The 19,754-nt window shown below is 48.9% G+C and overlaps 1 protein-coding gene across 1 annotated transcript in view; it reads right to left on the reverse strand.

Moving 5' to 3' along the window:
* The window catches only part of LOC147700995 (phospholipase A2 inhibitor gamma subunit B-like), a 184,079-nt gene that overhangs the window by 41,497 nt on the left and 122,828 nt on the right, over positions 1-19,754 (reverse strand). Inside the window, exons 2-3 of the mRNA XM_086929818.1 lie at positions 8,301-8,420; positions 8,002-8,148 (exon numbers count right to left, since the gene is read on the reverse strand). Of these exons, the coding sequence (XP_086785944.1) occupies positions 8,002-8,148; positions 8,301-8,420 (267 nt within the window). The remainder of the gene's footprint in view (positions 1-8,001; positions 8,149-8,300; positions 8,421-19,754) is intronic.

Below are 19,754 nucleotides of genomic sequence, written 5' to 3' on the forward strand. Positions count from 1 at the left end.
GAGAGCAGTGTTGAAGTGCCAATGTGAGGGAAGCCTTTGCTGTGGTTTGGTCCCTGAAGAAGCTAGACAATATTTGTTTGGTTTTCACCTTCTAGTTCAAACTGACCACATGCCTCTCAGATGGTTGATGCAAATGATAGGTAAAAGCCCCAAAGAGTTAAGGTGGTCCATATCTCTACCGGGAATGGGCTTTACAGTCGAACACAGACCTGGGACTGACCATGCCTATGCAGATTGCCGTTCCATGTTCTTCCACTTAAAAGATGAAGACTCTCTAGGGAAAGGTTAGATTCATCCGCTTTCATTTGGGGCGGTGGGGTTATTAGGAAAGCTCCTCTTTTGAAATTGTTAGCCCCCGCTTTTTGCCTGGAATGCTGTGATTTCAGCTGAAAGTGCACTGGGTCCCTGCTAACCAGATCATAGCTCTTTCCCAAAACTGTACCATTGCTTCCCAATTGGCACAACTTCAGCTCCCCATGTAAACCCTAGTAAATGGTACCCCTGGTACCTAAGACATTGGGACTGAAGAGTGTCCTCTTGGGCTGCAACATGAATTGTGCCACCCTAGGGTGCCCTCACCAAGACCATGCAAACTCCTATTACAGGCTGCATGTCTTGGTGCAGATAAAAACGAAGAGTCCACATGGAACACATCCCTGTGTGCCTTGCCCACAGACATTGCATGCTTTACCTATAGGTAAGTCACCCCTAGTGCAGGCCATCCAGCCCTAAGGCAGGGTGCACTATATCACATGTGTGGTCATATCTGCCTGAGCAGATGTGACCCTGCAACATCTAAGTCCATTCTTGGATACTATAAGTGTGCAAGGAAGCCACAGAGAGTGCATGGGCTGGACACCTAAGAACCCCAGAGGACCTCCAGCCCATCACCAATAGCCCAAGAACTCCCTTGGAGTAAAGGAGTTACTCCCCTCTAGGCACCAAACCCACACAGTCCGGTTTACCAACTTGCAGCTCCTCGGCCCTGCCAATGTTGCAGCTGCCCAGGATGACATACTACATGCTCTGGGTGGTCAGATCTGTCTCCCCACTGAGTGGGAAGACATCAGGATTTTCCAGAGCCGTGCCATACCAATCCCCGGGGTACCAGACCCCCTGCAACCAACATCGACCAGAAGAGTCCAATCCAGACTTAAACTGCCCAGGAAGCAAGCACTAATTGAGAGACGCTAGACCTCCTGAGATCCACCTCATGATGGGCCCAACAGTCCTGAAATTGTACCTGCTACCTGCTTGCCCCTGACCTCGAAGACCATCCACAGAGCCTAGCTGACCAACCTGCTCTGCACTCAAGCCCCTAGCCTGGGTAACAATTAACCAGCTGTGCTCCAGTTCTCCGGAGGCCCTTGTGACCTGAGCCCCCTGCTTGGTAACCCTCGGACTTGTCTACAAGTACTCTTGTGCATCCCGCATTTAGGTGACCCCCTTCTTCATAGCGCACCAGCTACCAATGCCTTCACCACCTTTCTCCCGGCCGAATCCAGGACTCTCCAGATGAACTGCTGGTGGAACTTTGGACCTCAACTTGTCACTACACTAACTCCTGAAGGTGAACCCCTAAACCCAACTGCCTAATTTTCTATGTATTTCTGATTTTTCTCCCATAGTGCGTTATTGCATACAATAGTAAACTATTTTTTGAACTTTTCTAAATTTCAAGAAATTAAGTACTTACCTGAGAACAAAGTTCTTGGTTTGAAAAAATATAGAAAAATAAAGGTTATTTTTGCAAATTGGTCTCAGATTTTCTCTGGAGTGTGTGTCTCAATTATTGCCACTCTGAGTTCCACAAATGCTTAGCACCACCCTCAGATAAGCCTAACTGCTCACCCACACTACCACAAAATTGAGCGTTAGTATTATTCACTTGTATCTCTGTATGCCAATCTGTAACTCAGTGGGCTCTCGGCACAGTTTGATTCTTTTTAGTACACTATAAAGAGAGACCTCATCCTACAGTGCTGCACAGGTCTTTAATTTAGCCTTAAAGTGCACCGTAGTGAGCTATACCGGCTATTAAAGGCCAGCTCCACCATCAAAGGCCCGAGATGAAGGTGAGAGCCTTCAATAAGGGAGCCGGCCTTTAATGACCGGATTAGCCCAGAAATGAATGAAATGAAAAGAGATTTATAAAGCGCTACAGCAGCTATTAAACATTCAACCACCAGATGGCAGAATGTTCTAACAAATAAAGCAAAGGCCTCTCTGAGACCGAGGGTATTTAAATCCCAGCAGGCTCCATGAGGCCTTTGTTCACAGCAACAGCTGTGAACGACCAAACATTGGAATGCTGGAGCTCCAGGCTCTTACCAGCCATTACACACCTGGAGCCCTCCATTGTCTACAATCGAGCTCCCAACATTCCAAATTTCTAATTTGTGGTGTTGGCTGTCAAGGGCAGCCGGTCAAGTTCCATCAGCATCCGTCGCAACCTCCTTCTCTTACATCTCCGCCAAGACCTAGAACGACCTGCCCACACACCTGCGAACAGCACCCTTCCTGGCAGATTTCAGAAAAAAACTCAAGACCTGGCTTTTCGATGGAGATATCGTACCCACAGCACCGAGATACCCCTAGGGATGACACTGATGCACTTCGCAAATGCTGATTGATTGCATGACTCCTCCCAAAACGCCTCACATTTATTTATATTTTATTTATTTATTTATTAAGCTTATTAAGCGCGACAGCTACCCAAAAAGCGTTTCCCGACACTGGACAGGCAAAGTGCTAGGTAACCTAACGTTTAAACAGTGAACAGTGTTTTTGATTGAAAAGCCAGATCTTGATGGCTCTGCGAAAGCGGACATAGCTGGTTTCTTTGCGGATATTCACGGGGAGAGTTCCAAAGTGTAGGGCCTAGGTATGAAAAAGATCTGCCACCCATTCTAGCGAGTCTAATTCTGGGAACATTGAAGTTACCTTGGGATAAGGACCGAAGGTGGCGAGAGGGAGTGTAGGGACAAACAAGGGATTGTAGGTAAAGTGGAGCTGAACCCAATTTGATTTTTAACATGTAGCTCAGGGTTTTGAATTTAATGCGACTCTCTACCCTGAACCAATGTAATTCTCGGAGGTGTCCGGAGATTTGGGCTGTTTTGGGAATTTTGCACAGTAGTCTAGCGGCGGCGTTTTGAACCAACTGCAGTCGTCTTGTCACTGCCTTGTTAGCCCCAAGGTAGAGGACATTTCCGTAGTCCAGCCGGGAAGTTATAAGGCCATGGTCCACACATTTTTGGGTGTCGCTTGGCAGCATCCAGATGATTTTCCTAAGCCATCGCAAGATTGTAAAACAGGTGGCAGAGACCTTGCTTACCTGTTGGTGCATAGTCAAAGCATTATTAATAGTAAAACCCAGATTGCGTACATGGTCTGATGGGAGAGGGAGGGTGCCCATCTCAGTAGGCCAATGTTTAGGACTCCATAGGTCTTGTTTTTGACCCAGAATCAGGACTTCGGTCTTACCACCGTTCAATTTAAGTAGGTTGTTGTTCATCCAGGTGGCAATTTTCCCTAAGCCTGACTGCAGGAGGGATATGGAGCCAGGGCCCGGTTTTGAAAGGGAGAATGTGATCTGGGAGTCATCCGCATATGTGAATAGGGTAAGACCTGCTTGTTCCGCGATATGGGCCAACGGTTTGACATACAGATTGAAAAGTAGGGGGCTGAGCACAGAGCCCTGGGGAACGCCATAGGGAGACGTATGAATTTTGGAGGTTGCCGTGTTAGAGAAAATTTGAAAGGTGCGGTGTGTAAGGAAAGAGGAAAGCCAGTTTAGTGCAGGGCCGCAAATGCCCAGTGAAGATAATGTCTTCATGAGTATGGTATGAGAGATAGTATTGAATGCTGCGCTGAGGTCGAGTAGTATAAGCGCAGCTGTGTCTCCTCTGTCAAGGTGGTGGCGCAGGTTCTCCGTGACTCCCAATAGTGTTGTTTCAGTGGAGAAACTGGATCGGAAGCCGGATTGCGAGGGATGAAGAATGTGATTAGATTCGATGAACTGGGCGAGATGGGAATGGATGTGCCTCTCAAGAACCTTGGAGAAGGCTGGCAGAAGAGAAATAGGGCGGACGTTGGATAGGACGCTTGGGTCTGCCATGGGTTTTTTCAAGAGAGGTGTCACCATGGCGTGTTTCCAGCTAGCCGGGACAGTTGAGTCTTGCAGGGAAAGGTTAAGGGTTTTACAAATCATAGATAAGTCGGAGTAATTATGCTCCTTTTCCAGTCTCTCGTCCATCCCACATTTATCAGTAAGAGGTCTACTTACATGTGGTGGTGTCTCAGCATAGACAAAACATGAAAGGTGGGAATTTAGACTCGTAAGTTTGTGAATAGTATGTTGTAGTACACCTACTAATACAAAATGCAGTTACTGCATCGGGATCTATGTGTGCAATTGTTTCAGTAGTCAGTAAGAATGTTTAGGGAACTTCCCCCTTAAAGGTAATTTATTGAGTAGCACTAAGGGGATATGCAAATATCAGGTATCCCCGACTCAAGAACCCTGCAGTTTACATCACAGTGAGACCTTCATTGGGAGAAATGGGTAAAACGCTGAATCTGGTTGAGTCTTCACTTACAGTCATTGCAGCAGGTCCCCAGCAGGAGGCGCTGCACACCCACTGACTTCAATGAACAGAAAACATGGTCCAGGCAGGAAGAAATCAAAAAAGCTCAGACAATACACGGAAACCTTATCATTATGAGATGCCTCTTCAAACTCCTTGTCCCCGCAAATTTTTATAACAGAGGAAGCTCTGAACGTCACTAGAGTTCTTCTAATAAAGGACCTGCCGAACTGGGCGGGGACATTGCGTTCTCGCCACCATGTGCAAAGGAGATCTTACTCAGGGGTACTCATAGTACGGCCCGCGGGCCAGCGGCGGCCCGGCAAGCCTTCCGCTGCGGCCCGCGGACCATACAGACATCTGTAATACCCACTGTGTGTGGAACCCCTGGCCACCCTGCCGTGTGCACGATTATTGCTTTGCAGTGAGTGTTAGAGAAGCGAGCGAGACGCACATTAAATGATTCGCGTCGCCCTCCAAAAGCTGTGTTTGTTTTTCTGAGAGCCTCGGCTGGCAGCAGCCCCGTGGGGCGCTGAGGGCCTCTCAGTGGAGCCTTTGAAAGCGCCCGGTGCCAGGGCCTCTTTCTGCCGAGCTGTGCCCTCGTGCTGGGCGGGGATTGTTTTTTTTTTTTTAATGTAAAAAGGGTCCACAAACATGAGGTTGCAGCAGCACTCTGTGGGAGCCGGGCTATTTCAGTGAAGGTCAGAGTGGAGATTCAGGGGTTGCTAAAAAGAGGCAAAATACAACAAAGCCTCATTAACAAGTAAGTGGTCTATTAAAGACCTGTGGTGAAGTACTCGGGTGCAGCCAGCAAGCTGCCTCAGCCCTGGCTGACACACCCGCACGCCAGGTGAGGTGACAGAGGGAGGGAGCGGGAGGGAGGGGGGAGAGGCAAAGGGAGGGAGACAGAGTTACTAGTGAATGTGGGTCTGCAAAACTCTGCTCAGCATCACATTCTTACTGTTTAATAATTTTAGACTGTACCTTACTCCGTGCTACAACACTAGGTCTTTCTAGATTCCAGTTGCTTCTAAACTCTGCTGTGCCAATGATTCCAGCAAGGAATTCATTTAAAAATGAGCATTTAGAGCCAACGCGATGCATGCCACCAGCATTACTATTACGTTTCTTACTTTTCTCACTGTTAGAGATTGTGACATGTTGTAAAGTAGAAACAACCATAGTCGCTTGGTTTAAGTTTAAACCTTTTCCATAGTTCAATTGAGAGTTACATCCAGAAAATTCGGTATTTGCTAGGAATGCAGATGTGACTTTTTGACCGTGGTATTAAATCCAAGATTGAGTAGCAACGTTTTTGAGCCAGTAATGGCATTTTTGAGCTGTGCTCTCTTACACCAGCCATGTAATTATGGACTTACGATATACATGGGCACTTTCACAATGTAAATGTGCCGCAACCACTATCAAACAATTTGTAAACACCCATGTAGTTGACATTTTCCGCAACACAAGACTAAATTGGGGCTATGTTCGCTTGCCACAAAAAGAAGATAAAACTGACAAATGAATGCACTGCAATGTGAAAATATGCATCATTTAAATCAGTGGTGGTCGTGAAGTCCCTCTCCTATCACCTTCAATACTGGATCACTTCCTGAATGGCTATCATTTAGAAGTGTACTGTCTTTACATAAAGGTTTACTAGCCAGAAGTCTGTAAATGGAAACAGAGAGGGAGGGGGAGAGGGAGGGAGGGGGGGAGAGAAGGGGAGGGGGAGACAGAGAGGGAGGGAGACGGAGAGAGAGAGGGAGGGAGACAGAGGGAGGGAGACAGGGGGAGGGAAACAGAGGAAGGGAGATAGAAAGAGGGAGAGGGAGACAGAGGGTGGGAGACAGAGGGAGGTTAAAGAGGGTGACGGAGGGAGGGAGACAGAGGGAAGCAGACAGAGGGAAGCAGACAGAGGGAAGGAGAGTAAGACAGAGGGAGTGAGAGAGAGTGAGACAGAGGGAGGGAGAGAGAGGGAGGGAGACAAAGGGAGGGAGAGGGAGACAGAGGGAGGGAGCGGGAGACAGAGGGTGGGAGACAGAGGGAGAGAGACAGAGGGAGTCAGACAGAGGGAGTCAGACAGAGGGAGGGAGACAGAGGGAGGGAGACAGAGGGAGGGAGACAGAGGGAGGGAGACTGAGCCAGAGGGAGACTGAGCCAGAGGGAGGGAGAGGGAGACAGAGGGTGGGAGACAGAGGGAGAGAGACAGAGGGAGGTTAAAGAGGGTGACAGAGGGAGGGAGACGGAGGGAAGCAGACAGAGGGAAGGAGAGTAAGACAGAGGCAGACAGAGAGAGGGAGACAGAGAGCGGGAGACAGAGAGAGGGAGACAGAGGGAGGGAGGGAGAGGGAGGGAGACAGAGGGAGGGAAGGAGACAGAGGGAAGGAGACGGAGACAGAGGGAGGTATACGGAGACAGAGGGAGGGAGACGGAGACAGAGGGAGGGAGACGGAGACAGAGGGAGGGAGACGGAGACAGAGGGAGGGAGACGGAGACAGAGGGAGGGAGACGGAGAGAGAGGGAAGGAGACAGAGAGAGGGAGACAGGGAGAGAGACAGAGCTAGGTTGAAAGAGGGTGACAGACAGAGGGAGACAGAGACAGAGGGAGGGAGTGAGCCAGACGGAGACAGACAGAGGAAGGGAGGAAGAGAGAGAGAGAGACAGAGTGAGGGTAGCAGAGGGTGAGAGAGAGAGAGGGAGTGAGACAGAGAGAGAGAGAGACAGTCAGATTGAGGGTGACCGAGGGTGTGAGAGAGAGAGAGAGAGAGAGAAATGTGTGTGTGCCGGTCTGGTGGCTCAGTGGACGAAGGCGTCCGCTGCAGGTGCCTATGTTCAACCTCATGGTCACAGTTTTTATTTTGCTCTAGACCCGCCCCCTCCCCAACTGACCCCGCCCCCACCAGTGCGGCCCTCGGCCACAAACCACACTGTAAATTTGGCCCCCGAGAGAAATTTTGTGAGTACCTATGTCTTACATTAATTAGAGGGATGGACGAGGTGTTTCTGTTCTCACCCGCCACCTTCATCGCCCGTCTCTCTATCTCTCTCTCGGTTTGTCTCACCATTTCTTTCTCTCGCTGACTGCCTGTCTCTGCCTTTCTGCCCTCCTTTCGTCTCTCGAGCTATTCCTCCCTTAGCTGGCAGAATGCAGGCGGTGGGCACAGCTGCCGAGCTGCTCCATGCCACAGGTGGCACCGTGAGCCAGGGCTTCATTCTTTACCAACATTCAGGGATAATATTTGTCTCACACTAACAAAGTAAAACTACAAGTCCCAGAAGGAAATCAGCAGTGGAATCAAACCCACGGCTCTTGGCAGGTGGGACTCGTGACAGGAGGCTGTCTGCAAGCATGGCATCTGGTGAGGATGGCACCTACGAGCCAGGGTTGATAAAGTGGGGGCCGTACCAGGGCGGTGTGCAGGGATGCAGCCGTCGGAGCTGCAACATGCCGTGGCGATGCGCATGCTCATCTGCGGGGAGTTGTAGCTGTACGCCTGCTTGCATGAACTGGACCGGTCACACGTCCTCAGGAGCACTTGTGCTTTCCCTCCTCCTGGGGGCAACAAATAAACACACAAACTGAAATATTTAATTGCACAGAAGAGGTATTTAACTTAGTTTCGACTGTGACCTTGTGCATGGTGGCCTTCATCAGGCCAGAGTGCACATTGCCACTTTGTTGCAGATGTAAACATTTGAATGTACCTCCTACAACTTCTGAGTACGCAGTCAAGCATCTAGTCTCTGGCCCGGTGCAGGGTTTCAGATCCCCTGTGCAGGAGTCGCCTGTCGGGCTGGTGCACTCATAACACATAAGGGCATTTCCTGGTAGAAAGACAGGAAAATAAATCATTAGTCTGGTTTATTCATGTAAGGCGAGCTCCCTCCTCCTCCATTGTTTACAATGCCTGAATTTTAAAAGGTCTAACAGGGCACCTATAGAGAAGCAAGACACCTAAAGTGCATCTATAGAGAAGCAAGGCACCTATAGAGTATATATAGAGAAGCAAGGCACTTAAAGGGCACCTATAGAGAAGCAAGGCACCAATAGGACACCTTTAGAGAAGCAAGGCGCCTATAGGGCACCTATAAGAGAAGCAAGGCACCTATAGGGCACCTATAGGGAAGCAAGGCACCTAAAGGGCACCTATAGGGAAGCAAAGCACCTACAATGCATCTATAGAGAAGCAAGGCACCCATAGGGTACCTATAGAGAAGCAAGGCATTCTTCTTAAAGGTTTCAGTATTTGCAAAAGAAGTGTTCAAGAATCACAGCATGGCACCAATTGTCACTATAAGACCACTCCCTGGTATATATGATGGGTCTACATGGAGCCTGGGAAGACTTCTCCATTACATCAACATAATACCACGACGAAATATATAAAGCAAATGAATCACTGTGTACATGAATCTACATCATGATATAATGTTCACGCAGGGTGGCCATATAGAGCACAAGACGTCTGTCCATCTCCGGTCTTTAGACACCTTCTCAGTCTATTTATCACATCCACTTCCCTCATCCTCTCGGGAACAACCACAATCTCACATTGTCCCACACCCTTGTATCGGCCATCATAACCACCTTATCTTTCACCCCACATTATTCTGGTTTGTGAAATACTATTCTTACCCTTGGGTACTCAACCAGATGGTTTCATCCGTGCAACATCTTCATCCTTCATCTTGACTTCTCTCTTCCATCGACACTGGGTCCTTTTCCTGCAACAGGCTTCTTACATCACACACAACCTTCAGTCTACCAACTCCCAGCTTCAGGGGATCCACTGCTCTTTGTTCCACACAGTACACTGCACTCCACCTTACATATGTAGAAATGGAACCAGTCCAGTGTTGTCCTGTGGTATGGTGCACTCCGCTCACAACATCTGATGAAAGCCAGTAATCTCAAGGCTGCGTTTTTCCCATGGTAGCACTCAACTAAACCATTGCTTATGTTTACAAGAAGATTATTGTATTCCTCATGCCTGTCAACCGTAGATAATTCCCCACCTCCTCTGACACCAACCTATACCCACTTATTCATAAGATCTTTCTCAATTACTTCAATACTTCTTCAACCACCTCATTGTTAGCAAACTTTACTTCAAGCCACTTGGAGCAATAGTCCCTCATGATAACAATCCTACACAATGGGTACCTTGTGCAATCCTAACTTACTCAAGACAAGGTAAGTTACTCCAGCTAGTTCTACCAACTTATTACTAATATTGCACATAGCACAATTGCACAAAAATGCTCAACTGTGCTGTCAAGACATGGTGGCCAAAACCCATCTTGAATTCTCCTCTTTGCGGTCATGATGGCCTGCCTCTAATGTGCTTCTCTTTAGACCAACTGGCACCACCAAAAACCATCTGTCAAGACACCTTTCTACTGTCTGCTCCACAGGCATCTCTTCCACAGCCTGTTGTTGAACGTGGACTCTGAAGTGTCATTCCCTTCCATTCTCACAGAACCTTGCCAAACTTCCTTCCCATTACAGTCATAGGCTCTACAAACCTTCCTCTCACTCCTGTTTTGTTTTTAATCCACTCAAAACCACATTCACTTGAGTGAAAACACTTTTGATCATCCCTGCCGCAATCAGCTCCATCAGCCACAATATCATCGACAGCAGGCAAGACACAAAGTTGACCATTGTGCTTTTTAAACTCAATACATACTACATACACCATCCTATAACAATGGTGTTACAGTCTTAGTCTAACCTGGCATTTAGAGATTCTTGGAGTGGCACGCCTGGCACGAAAAAGGACGATCAGTAGCATGTGTCCACATGCAGGGTTAATTCAGTGCCTCCTAAGAAGGCTCTGAAAAATGTAAATGTAAATGTATTTGAGCTTATATAGCGCACAGCTACCCGCAGTGGGTTTCCCGGCGCTTGCTTCGGGAACCCGTCCTGGTATTCCCCTGTGAGATAACCCCGGCAGGGTATCCACAAGGTAAAAGCCGGGCATCCCGCCGCGAGGGGCCGTTGTGGAGATTAAGCAAGCTATTGCCCAGAGTCGCAGAGTGTGAACCCGTGAGTCGAGAAGGCACCGGAGCGAGAATTATCGAGTCCGTGGAATTTTTGAGCCCAAGACCCGGCGAGGCAGGGAATTGAACCCTGGTCCAGGGCCGATCTCAGATTCCGGGTCTGCCGCCTCTAACTCCTGAGCCACACATCTCCCAAAAGGTGCATGCTTCACTGGTGCATCCCGGGGCCGTATTACTGAAGAGCCCCAGGGGCGCAACAGGCGTTTGCACCCACTTTGCAAGCCCCATGGAGCACTTTGGAGCACTTTGGTATTACAGAAGGGGCCACACACGCTTGTGAATCCCCTTCTGTAATACCAGTAATGATACTCAAGAGGGCGTTTTCTCATTTGCACGTGGGCATGGCCCCATGAAAATTAGGGAATCCCTTTTCCTATGGCCTGATCCATATTACAGGCACGGGCATGGAGACATAGAATCTGTTGGTGCCCAGGGGCATTACACAGGCCCCCGCAGCCCCCACGGTGCTGGGGGCCCCCTCACTCAGTGAGCCCGGCTGTAAGCAAGTCTCTTCATTCCAAGCCAGCCGGCCGAATACCTACACACATTAACCTGCTAAGCGATTTCAGTACGGGAGACAGGCAGATAAGAAAAAGGACTCTTTCTTTTCCTTTGTGCCCAAAGAAGACAAATACATTGTCTAGTCCCCCTGCTACTGGTAGCTGCCCCACCCGGTTTTTGGTCCCCCTCCCTCTTCCCTCTCTTACTGTTGCGCTCCTCCTCATTTAGTAATACCGAGACTTCAAGAAACTCGTATTACCTTCTCGTTCCTCCTTTCCTTTATTTGCTCCCCTATGAAATGGATCCAAAAAAGAACAAGCATTGGCATAGCCAATAGGTCTCGTCTTTGGGATGTTATAAGTATTTAGTTATGCAGCACAATATCCTTGGTGCAACAACATCAACTGTTGCATGACTAAACACTTCTAAGGTCCCAAAGGCGCGACCTATCGGCTATGCCAATGCTTGTTAAAGTTAGTAATACTGCCTGGGCATTGGTTGCACCTCATTAGTACAATTTTAATATCCAGATATATCCAGATAAAATAAAAAAAGGCAGATTATTTGGCAGATGATGGATTATGTGGCAAATATATAACTATGCAAAATTCACTGCAGCCGCACACTTGCATAATTCTAGTGGTCCTGCCTATTAGCCAATAGGCCTTGTTTACCTGTTGGCTTTGTCAATCATGTGCAGTATTGACACACACAAAATATAAGTGTGAAGGCGCAAACACACACAGAACACTAATAATGGATGTGTCATTCCATAGGAACACCACGATTGTTTGAGGACATGTTAGCACATGCATCACCATGCATGCACACACCTATAGACTGATGCATGTGCCATTTTATTAATTTATTTTCGCCTAACCGATCCTATCTGGCAGATGGCCCTTGGAGCAATAAATAAAAAATGTATTTTACTTGTCTAAAGGCGCTTTTCCACAATATAGCCGCTCCGCAGCAAATAGCAGATGCTGGCCCATAAATAAAATAAAAAGACACTTTATTTCAATGAATGAGAGGGGTGTGGATGAGTGAGAGGCAGGAACCAATGGTGAGTTAGCGGGAGCAATGGATGAGATGTATTCCCTATGAGATGTTGCTGGCAAAGAAGGTGAAAGAGTCCGGTGGAATCCAAGGGTGAATTCTTGAAAAGAAGAACCTGCAAGCAGAGGGAACGGAGTCTATGCCACTCAGAGGTGACCAGGAGGCATGGAACAGCCTTAGGCATTATTCGCCACCTATAGAACGCTGCTCAGGCACGCTTATAGCAAGACTGCAAAATTGTTTTAATACTTTAAAAAATTGTGTGTGAATTGATGTTACAAATTTACCTGTATTTTTAAAACAAAACTTCACGCGGTACTCAGGGCGGCTGCTCCAAGACCCCAGCTGTTCCCCCTCACTCCCCCCCTTGCAGCCAATCACGCTCAGAAGGGGCGGGGCCAGGATATTTAAGCAACTGTAGCGCGGGAAACTTCCCTTAGGCATTATTCACCACCAGTAGAACGCTGCTCAGGCATGCTCATAGCAAGACTGCAAAATTGTTTTAATACTTTTAAAAATTGTGTGTGAATTGATGTTACGAATTTACCTGTATTTTTAAAACAAAACTTCACGCGGCACTCAGGGCGGCTGCTCCAAGACCCCAGCTGTTCCCCCTCACTAACCCACTTGGAGCCAATCACGATCGGTAGGGACGGTACTCAGGGCGGGGCCAGGAGATTTAAGCACCTGTAGCGCGGGAAACTTCCCTTAGGCATTATTCGCCATCGATAGAACACTGCTCAGTCACACTCATAGCAAACAAAAACAAAACTTCACGCGGCGCTTAGGGCGGCTGCTCCGAGACCCCAGCTGTTCCCCCTCACTCCACCCCTTGCAGCCAATCACACCTCAGTAGGGGTGCCAATCGGGCAGGGCCAGGAGATTTATGCAACTGTAGCGTGGGAAACTTCCCTTAGTCGCCACCGATCGAAAGCTGCTCAGGCACGCTCATACCAAGACTGCAAAATGATTTTAATACTTTAAAAAATTGTGTGTGAATTGATGTTACGAATTTACCTGTATTTTTAAAACAAAACTTCACGCGGCGCTCAGGACTGCTGCTTCAAGACCCCTGCTGTTCCCCCTCACTCCCCCTCTTGCAGCCAATCACGCTCAGTAGGGGCGGTACTCGGGCGGGCCAGGAGATTTAAGCAACTGTAGCGTGGGAAACTTCCATTATACATTACTCACCACCGATAGAACGCTGCTCAGGTACGCTTATAGCAAGACTGCTAAATTGTTTTAATACTTTTAAAAATTGTGTGTGAATTGATGTTACGAATTTATCTGTATTTTAAAAATAAAACTTAATGCGTCGCTCAGGGCGGCTGCTCCAAGACCCCAGCTGTTCCCCTACACTCCCCCCTTGGAGCCAATCACTCTCAGTAGGGGCGGTACTCGAGGTGGGGCCAAGAGATTTAAGCAACTGTAGCACAGGAAACTTCCCTTATGCATTATTCGCCACCGATAGAATGCTGCTCAGGCACCTTCATAGCAAGACTGCAAAAATTTTTAATACTTTCAAAAAGTGTGTGAATTGATGTTATAAATTTACCTGCATTTGTAAAACAAAACTTCACGCTCTGGTCGGCTGTTCCCCCTCACTCCCCCCCCTTGCAGCCAATCACGCTCAGTAGGGAAGGTACTCAGGGCGGGGCCAAGAGATTTATGCAGCGCGGAAGCGCGCAGCGGGCGTGCCGATGGCGCGCCAAAGGCAAACTGTCTGCGCCCGTCTGCGCCCCTCATGTCGGTCCACTCATATACTCCTCTGAATCCCTCAAAAAGCTACATTCAAGTCAACCCAGCCACACCCGCGAAATATGCAGTCTGGCCACTAAGATGGAAATCTACACGGTATGTATCTCTTCTCCAGAACTACGACGACAACCCTACCCTACCACACAAACCCCACTAAGCCGGGTCCAACCCAGCCTCCCTCCCCTATATTTTGTTTACCTCAAAACCGGCTCCCTTGTCAAGCACCAATAAGACATCTTCCTCCTTCTAGTCAAGGACAAGCCAGATATTCTCCTATTGACTGAAACCTGGCTGACACCCGACTCCTCCCCTGACATACTGGCAGCGCTTCCCCCAGGCTATTACATCATTAATGCCAACCGCCTTCCCAGCAAACCTGGAGGGGGGGTCCCAGCAATCATACACGCCAAACTCGAAGTCAATGCCTTGACCTGTCTTAATCTCCCTAAATCGGAGAACTTACTAATTAAATTGGAATCTTCCTTTGACACCTTTGTCTGTGTACTAGTCTATAGGCCCCCGCACCATTTGCCATCATTCCCCCTATCTCTGTGCGAACAGATCGCAAACCTGGTCATGAACCAAGCTAAAGTACTTCTCGTAGGCGACTTCAATTACTGGTTCAATGACCCCCACGAAGGTCCAGACTCTATTGAACTGACCGACCTCCTCACCAACCTGAACTTCACTCAACAGGTCCCCTCGCCCACCCATCAAAAAGGGCACATCCTTGATCAAATCTGGACTAACAGTCTGACTTTCACTGCCCCTGTCACGCTCCCTTGCTTATGGTCTGACCATTACCTAATTAAATTCACGCTAGCCCACTCTACCATCAGGAAAGCCCCGACGGTCGCAAGTCAGGAGCCCCCACTGACTGCTGCCCTCCTCACATATTAAAACATTGCCTCTCCGTTCTCCCAGACCCTGCCCTCACCCTCCTCAACAACTCTCTTTCATCTGGCCACGTCCACATAATCTTCAAAGAGGCTACCGTGGTACCTCTTCCGATAAAACCTGAAGCCGACCCCACCTGCATGTCTAATTACCGCCCCATTTCCTTGCTTCCATTTTTAGCGAAAGTTTTAGAGGCACACGTGGCAAGATGCCTATCTAACTTCTTGGAAAGGTCCAATTACCTTGAGCCTCATCAGGCGGGTGTCCGGCCTGCCCATTTGACTGAATCTGTAATATTAGCTGTACTGGACACCCTCAGTGATGGCGCAGACAGTAGCGCCACACAGGCCCTGGTACTTCTGGACATTTCTGGCACAGTTGACATGTTAGACCACACTATTTTGGTTGACCGTGCCAGACAAGCTGGCATTCAAGGAACAGCGGCCAGCTGGCTAAGCTCCTTCCTGGAGGACAGGTCTCAGGCCGTCTGTCTAAATAAGATGTTAGCCCTCAAACAGAGAATCACCTGCAGTGTCTCGCAAGGCTCCTCCCTGTCCCCCCATCTGTTCAATCTTTATATCCTTCCCCTAATTCAGTCCCTCAGAGACAGGAAGGTGAAGGTCTTCAACTACGCAGATGACCTTCAACTGGTCTTATGATAACACTGACATATCAATCACCGATTTCCAGACCTCTATGAGGCACATCCAACTTTGGATGGACCAAAACCACCTTAAGCTGAATCCTGGAAAGACTCAGCTGGTACTTACAGGAGACAGTCACAATTTCTGGGGCTCGCACTATTTGCCTCCTAAGATGGGCTCTCCGCCTTCTCCCTCCTCCTCGGCAAAAACTCTCGGAGTCACACTAAACAGTGATCTCTCACTTAAAACACAAGTGGGTCTCGTAGTATCCAAATGTTTCTTCCAACTACGGAAAATCAGGAAGATTCGCGGCCTTCTCACGCAGGAAGCCCTGACCCAGGTGGTGATAGACACTGTCTTGTCACACCTAGATTTGCGCCAACTCCGTCTTCCTGGGCATGCCTCTCTACCTGCTAAAACGGTTGCAGCTGGTTCACAACCATGCAGCCAGACGGATTCTACGACAACCCAGATGGCAACCAGTCACTCCCCTGGTAAGGAAACTACACTGGCTTCCCATGTCCCAGAGCTGTACCTTTAAAACTGGATGCCTGATCTTTAAATCTTTGCCCCGAAAAAGTCCAAAATGTATCAACAACTTGATACTTAGGCATACCCCTGCCCGCATCCTACGCTCAGCCCACCTCTCACTCCTCCACACCTCTTCATTGAGGCGGAAATGCATAGGAGGTTGCAGATTTGCCACTCTCGCCCCCATACTTTGGAACTCCTTTCCCCTGGAGATCCAAGCCTGCTCTGATCTTATGAAATTCAGAAAATCCCTCAAAACCTGGCTTTTATCCCATGAAACCCGGCACTGCTGGTCGGGGTTTCTCCGTTGTTACTCAACAATAAACAACTTATCTTGAACTCAATCAGTTCCAGTTACCTTATTTACAACACTGGCTTTTTGAGCAAGCCTACAACTGACACTCTCTTGGGTAACGACCTTTGCCTTTGCTCCTACAGCACTATGAAACCACCCAGTGTACACGCGCTTTACAAGATATTCTTAACATTAACATTAACAGCAATGACCACCGATAATGGAAGATGCAGCAGTGATGACGGTGATCTTGTTGCTGCTGTTGTGAAGACCAGGCGATGCTGTAGAAGATCAGGAGTCTTTCACAAGCAGACTCACATTAGAAGTCGAGTGAAGGGGGTCCGTGCCTGGAGGGAGCACCAACAAGCCTTGGTAGTAGAAACAGACGTGGTAAACGATAAAGGAGCAACGTTGGGACGAGCAAGGTCCAAGGGACCCACCATTTGCAGAAGAGTCAAAGCAGGCACTGAGTAAGCAGGGGAGCCCACTGAAGCCAAAGAAGACCCTCAAGAGGACCCACAGGGCAAAGGCACAGGAGTCTCAAGAGGACCTAGAGCAGCTCAACAAAGATGCAGGTCAACGGTGTAGAGGATGTGGTGAGGACGAATACCATGGCAGGAAGAGGTGCTGGAGATGAGAGTTTCGTGTAGCCCAAAGATCTCTGGAGTACAGAGCCAATAAGCCTTCGTAACGGCAAGTCAAGTCAAGTCAAGTCAAAAGATTTGTATAGCGCGCTACATACCCAGAGGGTCTCAAGGCGCTTGAAGAAGGGTGGGGAGTTACTTGTCGAATATCCATGTTTTGAGTTGCTTTCTGAATGCTAGGTGGTTCTGAGTAAGGCGAAGGTGAGTGGGAAGTGAGTTCCAAGTTTTAGCTGCTAGGTGGGAAAAGGATCTACCTCCCATGGTGGTTTTGTTTATGCGAGGTACAGTGGCAAGGGCTTGGTTGGAGGATCGTAGCTGGCGGGAGGGGGTGTAGAAGGATAGTCGTGTGTTGAGGCATTCAGGTCCGATTTCGTAGAGTGCTTTGTGTGCGTGGGTTAGGAGTCGGAAAGTGATTCTCTTATTGACGGGGAACCAGTGGAGGTTTTTCAGGTGACCAGAGATGTGTTCTTTATGCGGGATGTCTAATATGAGCCTGGCTGAGGCGTTCTGGATGCGTTGTAGTTTTTTCTGGAGTTTTGCGGTGGTGCCGGCGTAGAGGGTGTTTCCGTAGTCCAGTCGGCTCGTGACCAGAGCGTGGGTGACTGTTTTTCTAGTTTCGGTAGGGATCCAGCGAAATGTTTTTTTGAGCATGCGAAGAATGTTAAAGCAAGATGAGGAGACGGCGTTGACTTGTCTGTTCATCGAGAGTGAGGAATCCAGGATGACGCCCAAGTTCCGTGCGTGGTCCGTCGGGATGGGTGCTTGTCCAAGGGCCTCTGGCCACCAAGAGTCGTCCCAGGCGGAGGGGGAGGTACCTAAGATGAGGACTTCTGTTTTGTCCGAGTTCAGTTTCAGACGGCTGTGTTTCATCCATTCGGCTACTTCTTTCATTCCTTCGTGTAGGTTGGTTTTGGCTGTGTTAGGGTCTCTGGTGAGTGATAGGATCAGTTGAGTGTCGTCGGCGTAGGAGATGATGTTGAGGTTATGTTGGCGTGCGATGGTCGCTAGGGGGCTCATGTAAACGTTGAAGAGGGTGGGGCTGAGAGAGGACCCTTGGGGTACGCTGCAGATGACTTCAGTAGCCTCTGACTTGAATGGTGGAAGGCGGACTCTCTGAGTTCTACCGGTGAGGAACGAGGTGATCCAATCCAGTGCTTTTCCTTGGATTCCGACGTTTCTGAGGTGCTGTAAAAGGGTGCTATGACAGACTGTGTCGAAGGCTGCGGAGAGGTCGAGGAGGATGAGGGTGACTGTGTCTCCATTGTCCAGTAGAGTCCGAATGTCGTCTGTTGCTGCGATGAGGGCGGTTTCGGTGCTGTACTTGGCTCGGAAGCCGGACTGTGAGGAGTCGAGGGATTTGTTGGTTTCGAGGAATGCGGCGAGTTGGTTGTTGACAGCTTTCTCGATGACTTTGGCCGGGAATGGAAGGAGTGAGATAGGGCGATAGTTTTTGAGTTCGGTGGGGTCAGCTGTGGGTTTCTTCAGGAGGGCGCTGAGTTCGGCATGTTTCCAACTTTCCGGGAAGGTTGCGGAGTTGAGGGAGCAGTTGATGACGTCTCGGAGGTGCGGTGCAATAATGGAGTCTGCTTTGTTAAAGATGTAGTGAGGGCAGGGATCTGTGGGGGATCCTGAGTGGATAGAGTTCATCAGACGGATGGTGTCCTCAGTAGAGATTGGTTTCCAGTCATTGAGGATGTTCAGGGGGGGAGGAGGTCCTGCAGGGGAATGGGTGGGTTGATCTCCGGGTTGGTTGTCGAAGCTCTTGTGGATGTCTGCAATTTTGTTGTAGAAGAATGTGGATGTGGGATTCTGGCTTCAAATTTGCTGAGAGGGCAGGTCAGGCCTCGTGGGAGGTGCAGAACCACCACCTGTGTTGCTGAGCCTTTCAAAGTCCATGGGACATCAGGAGCAACAGACCTGTCAGCTTTGTTGCGGTGCCTGCTGATGCAGAGGAGTGACTTCTTCACTCCAAGAGAAAATACTTTGGGTGTCCTTGATGTCCAGAGGACTGTCTCTGAACCTTGAAGAAGCACAGGCAGAGACAACAAAAAAGACTTGCAGAACAGTGAGACCAGGAGCAGCAGGAGTCCTCCTTGGTGCAGTCTTGGTTCCAGACGAAGTCGAGGTGCCCAGATGATCGAAGTTGAAGTGGTTTCGGGTTTGATTCTTGTCCCACAATGTATCTGAGGAGACAACCACAGGTGAGCCCTTAAGTACCCTAGGGATAGGTTGGAAAGTAACAGGGGACCCTACCAGAGGAGGGGCTGGACAGAGGGGGGATACTCCCATGTCCTTTGTCCAGTTTCACCTCAAAGCGGGAGACAAGGGATTCCTGCACTGGCTCAAACTGGAGTATGCAAGGAGAATACCATGTACCTTTCAAAGCAGTCTGGTGGTGCTAGCAAGTAGCCCCACTCCTGCCCAATACATTAAGTCCTATCTGTGAGGTGGTCACACCTCCCTGTGACAGGAAATCTATTGTTCTACCTTCCCCTGCTCGAGTTTAGTTCTGCAGCAGGAAGGCAGAAATGCGTCTGTGGTTGGCACCAGCATTAGCTTGCTTTTAGACCCTGAAAGGCTGGTACCAGGTATACAGGGGGCACTCTAGGGTAGCTCTCCAGTACATAGGATCATACATCCAATACTGGAATAGGAGTTGGGGTAGTATTCCCACATGTTTGATACTAAACACAACCAATTTCGGTGCAACCAATATGTAGTTAAACATATCGTAAATGACTTAATGTACACTACATGTATTAAATGG

The sequence above is a fragment of the Lissotriton vulgaris genome, chromosome 7 (assembly GCF_964263255.1).
Source record: "Lissotriton vulgaris chromosome 7, aLisVul1.2, whole genome shotgun sequence".
NCBI classification, from domain to species: Eukaryota; Metazoa; Chordata; class Amphibia; order Caudata; family Salamandridae; genus Lissotriton; species Lissotriton vulgaris.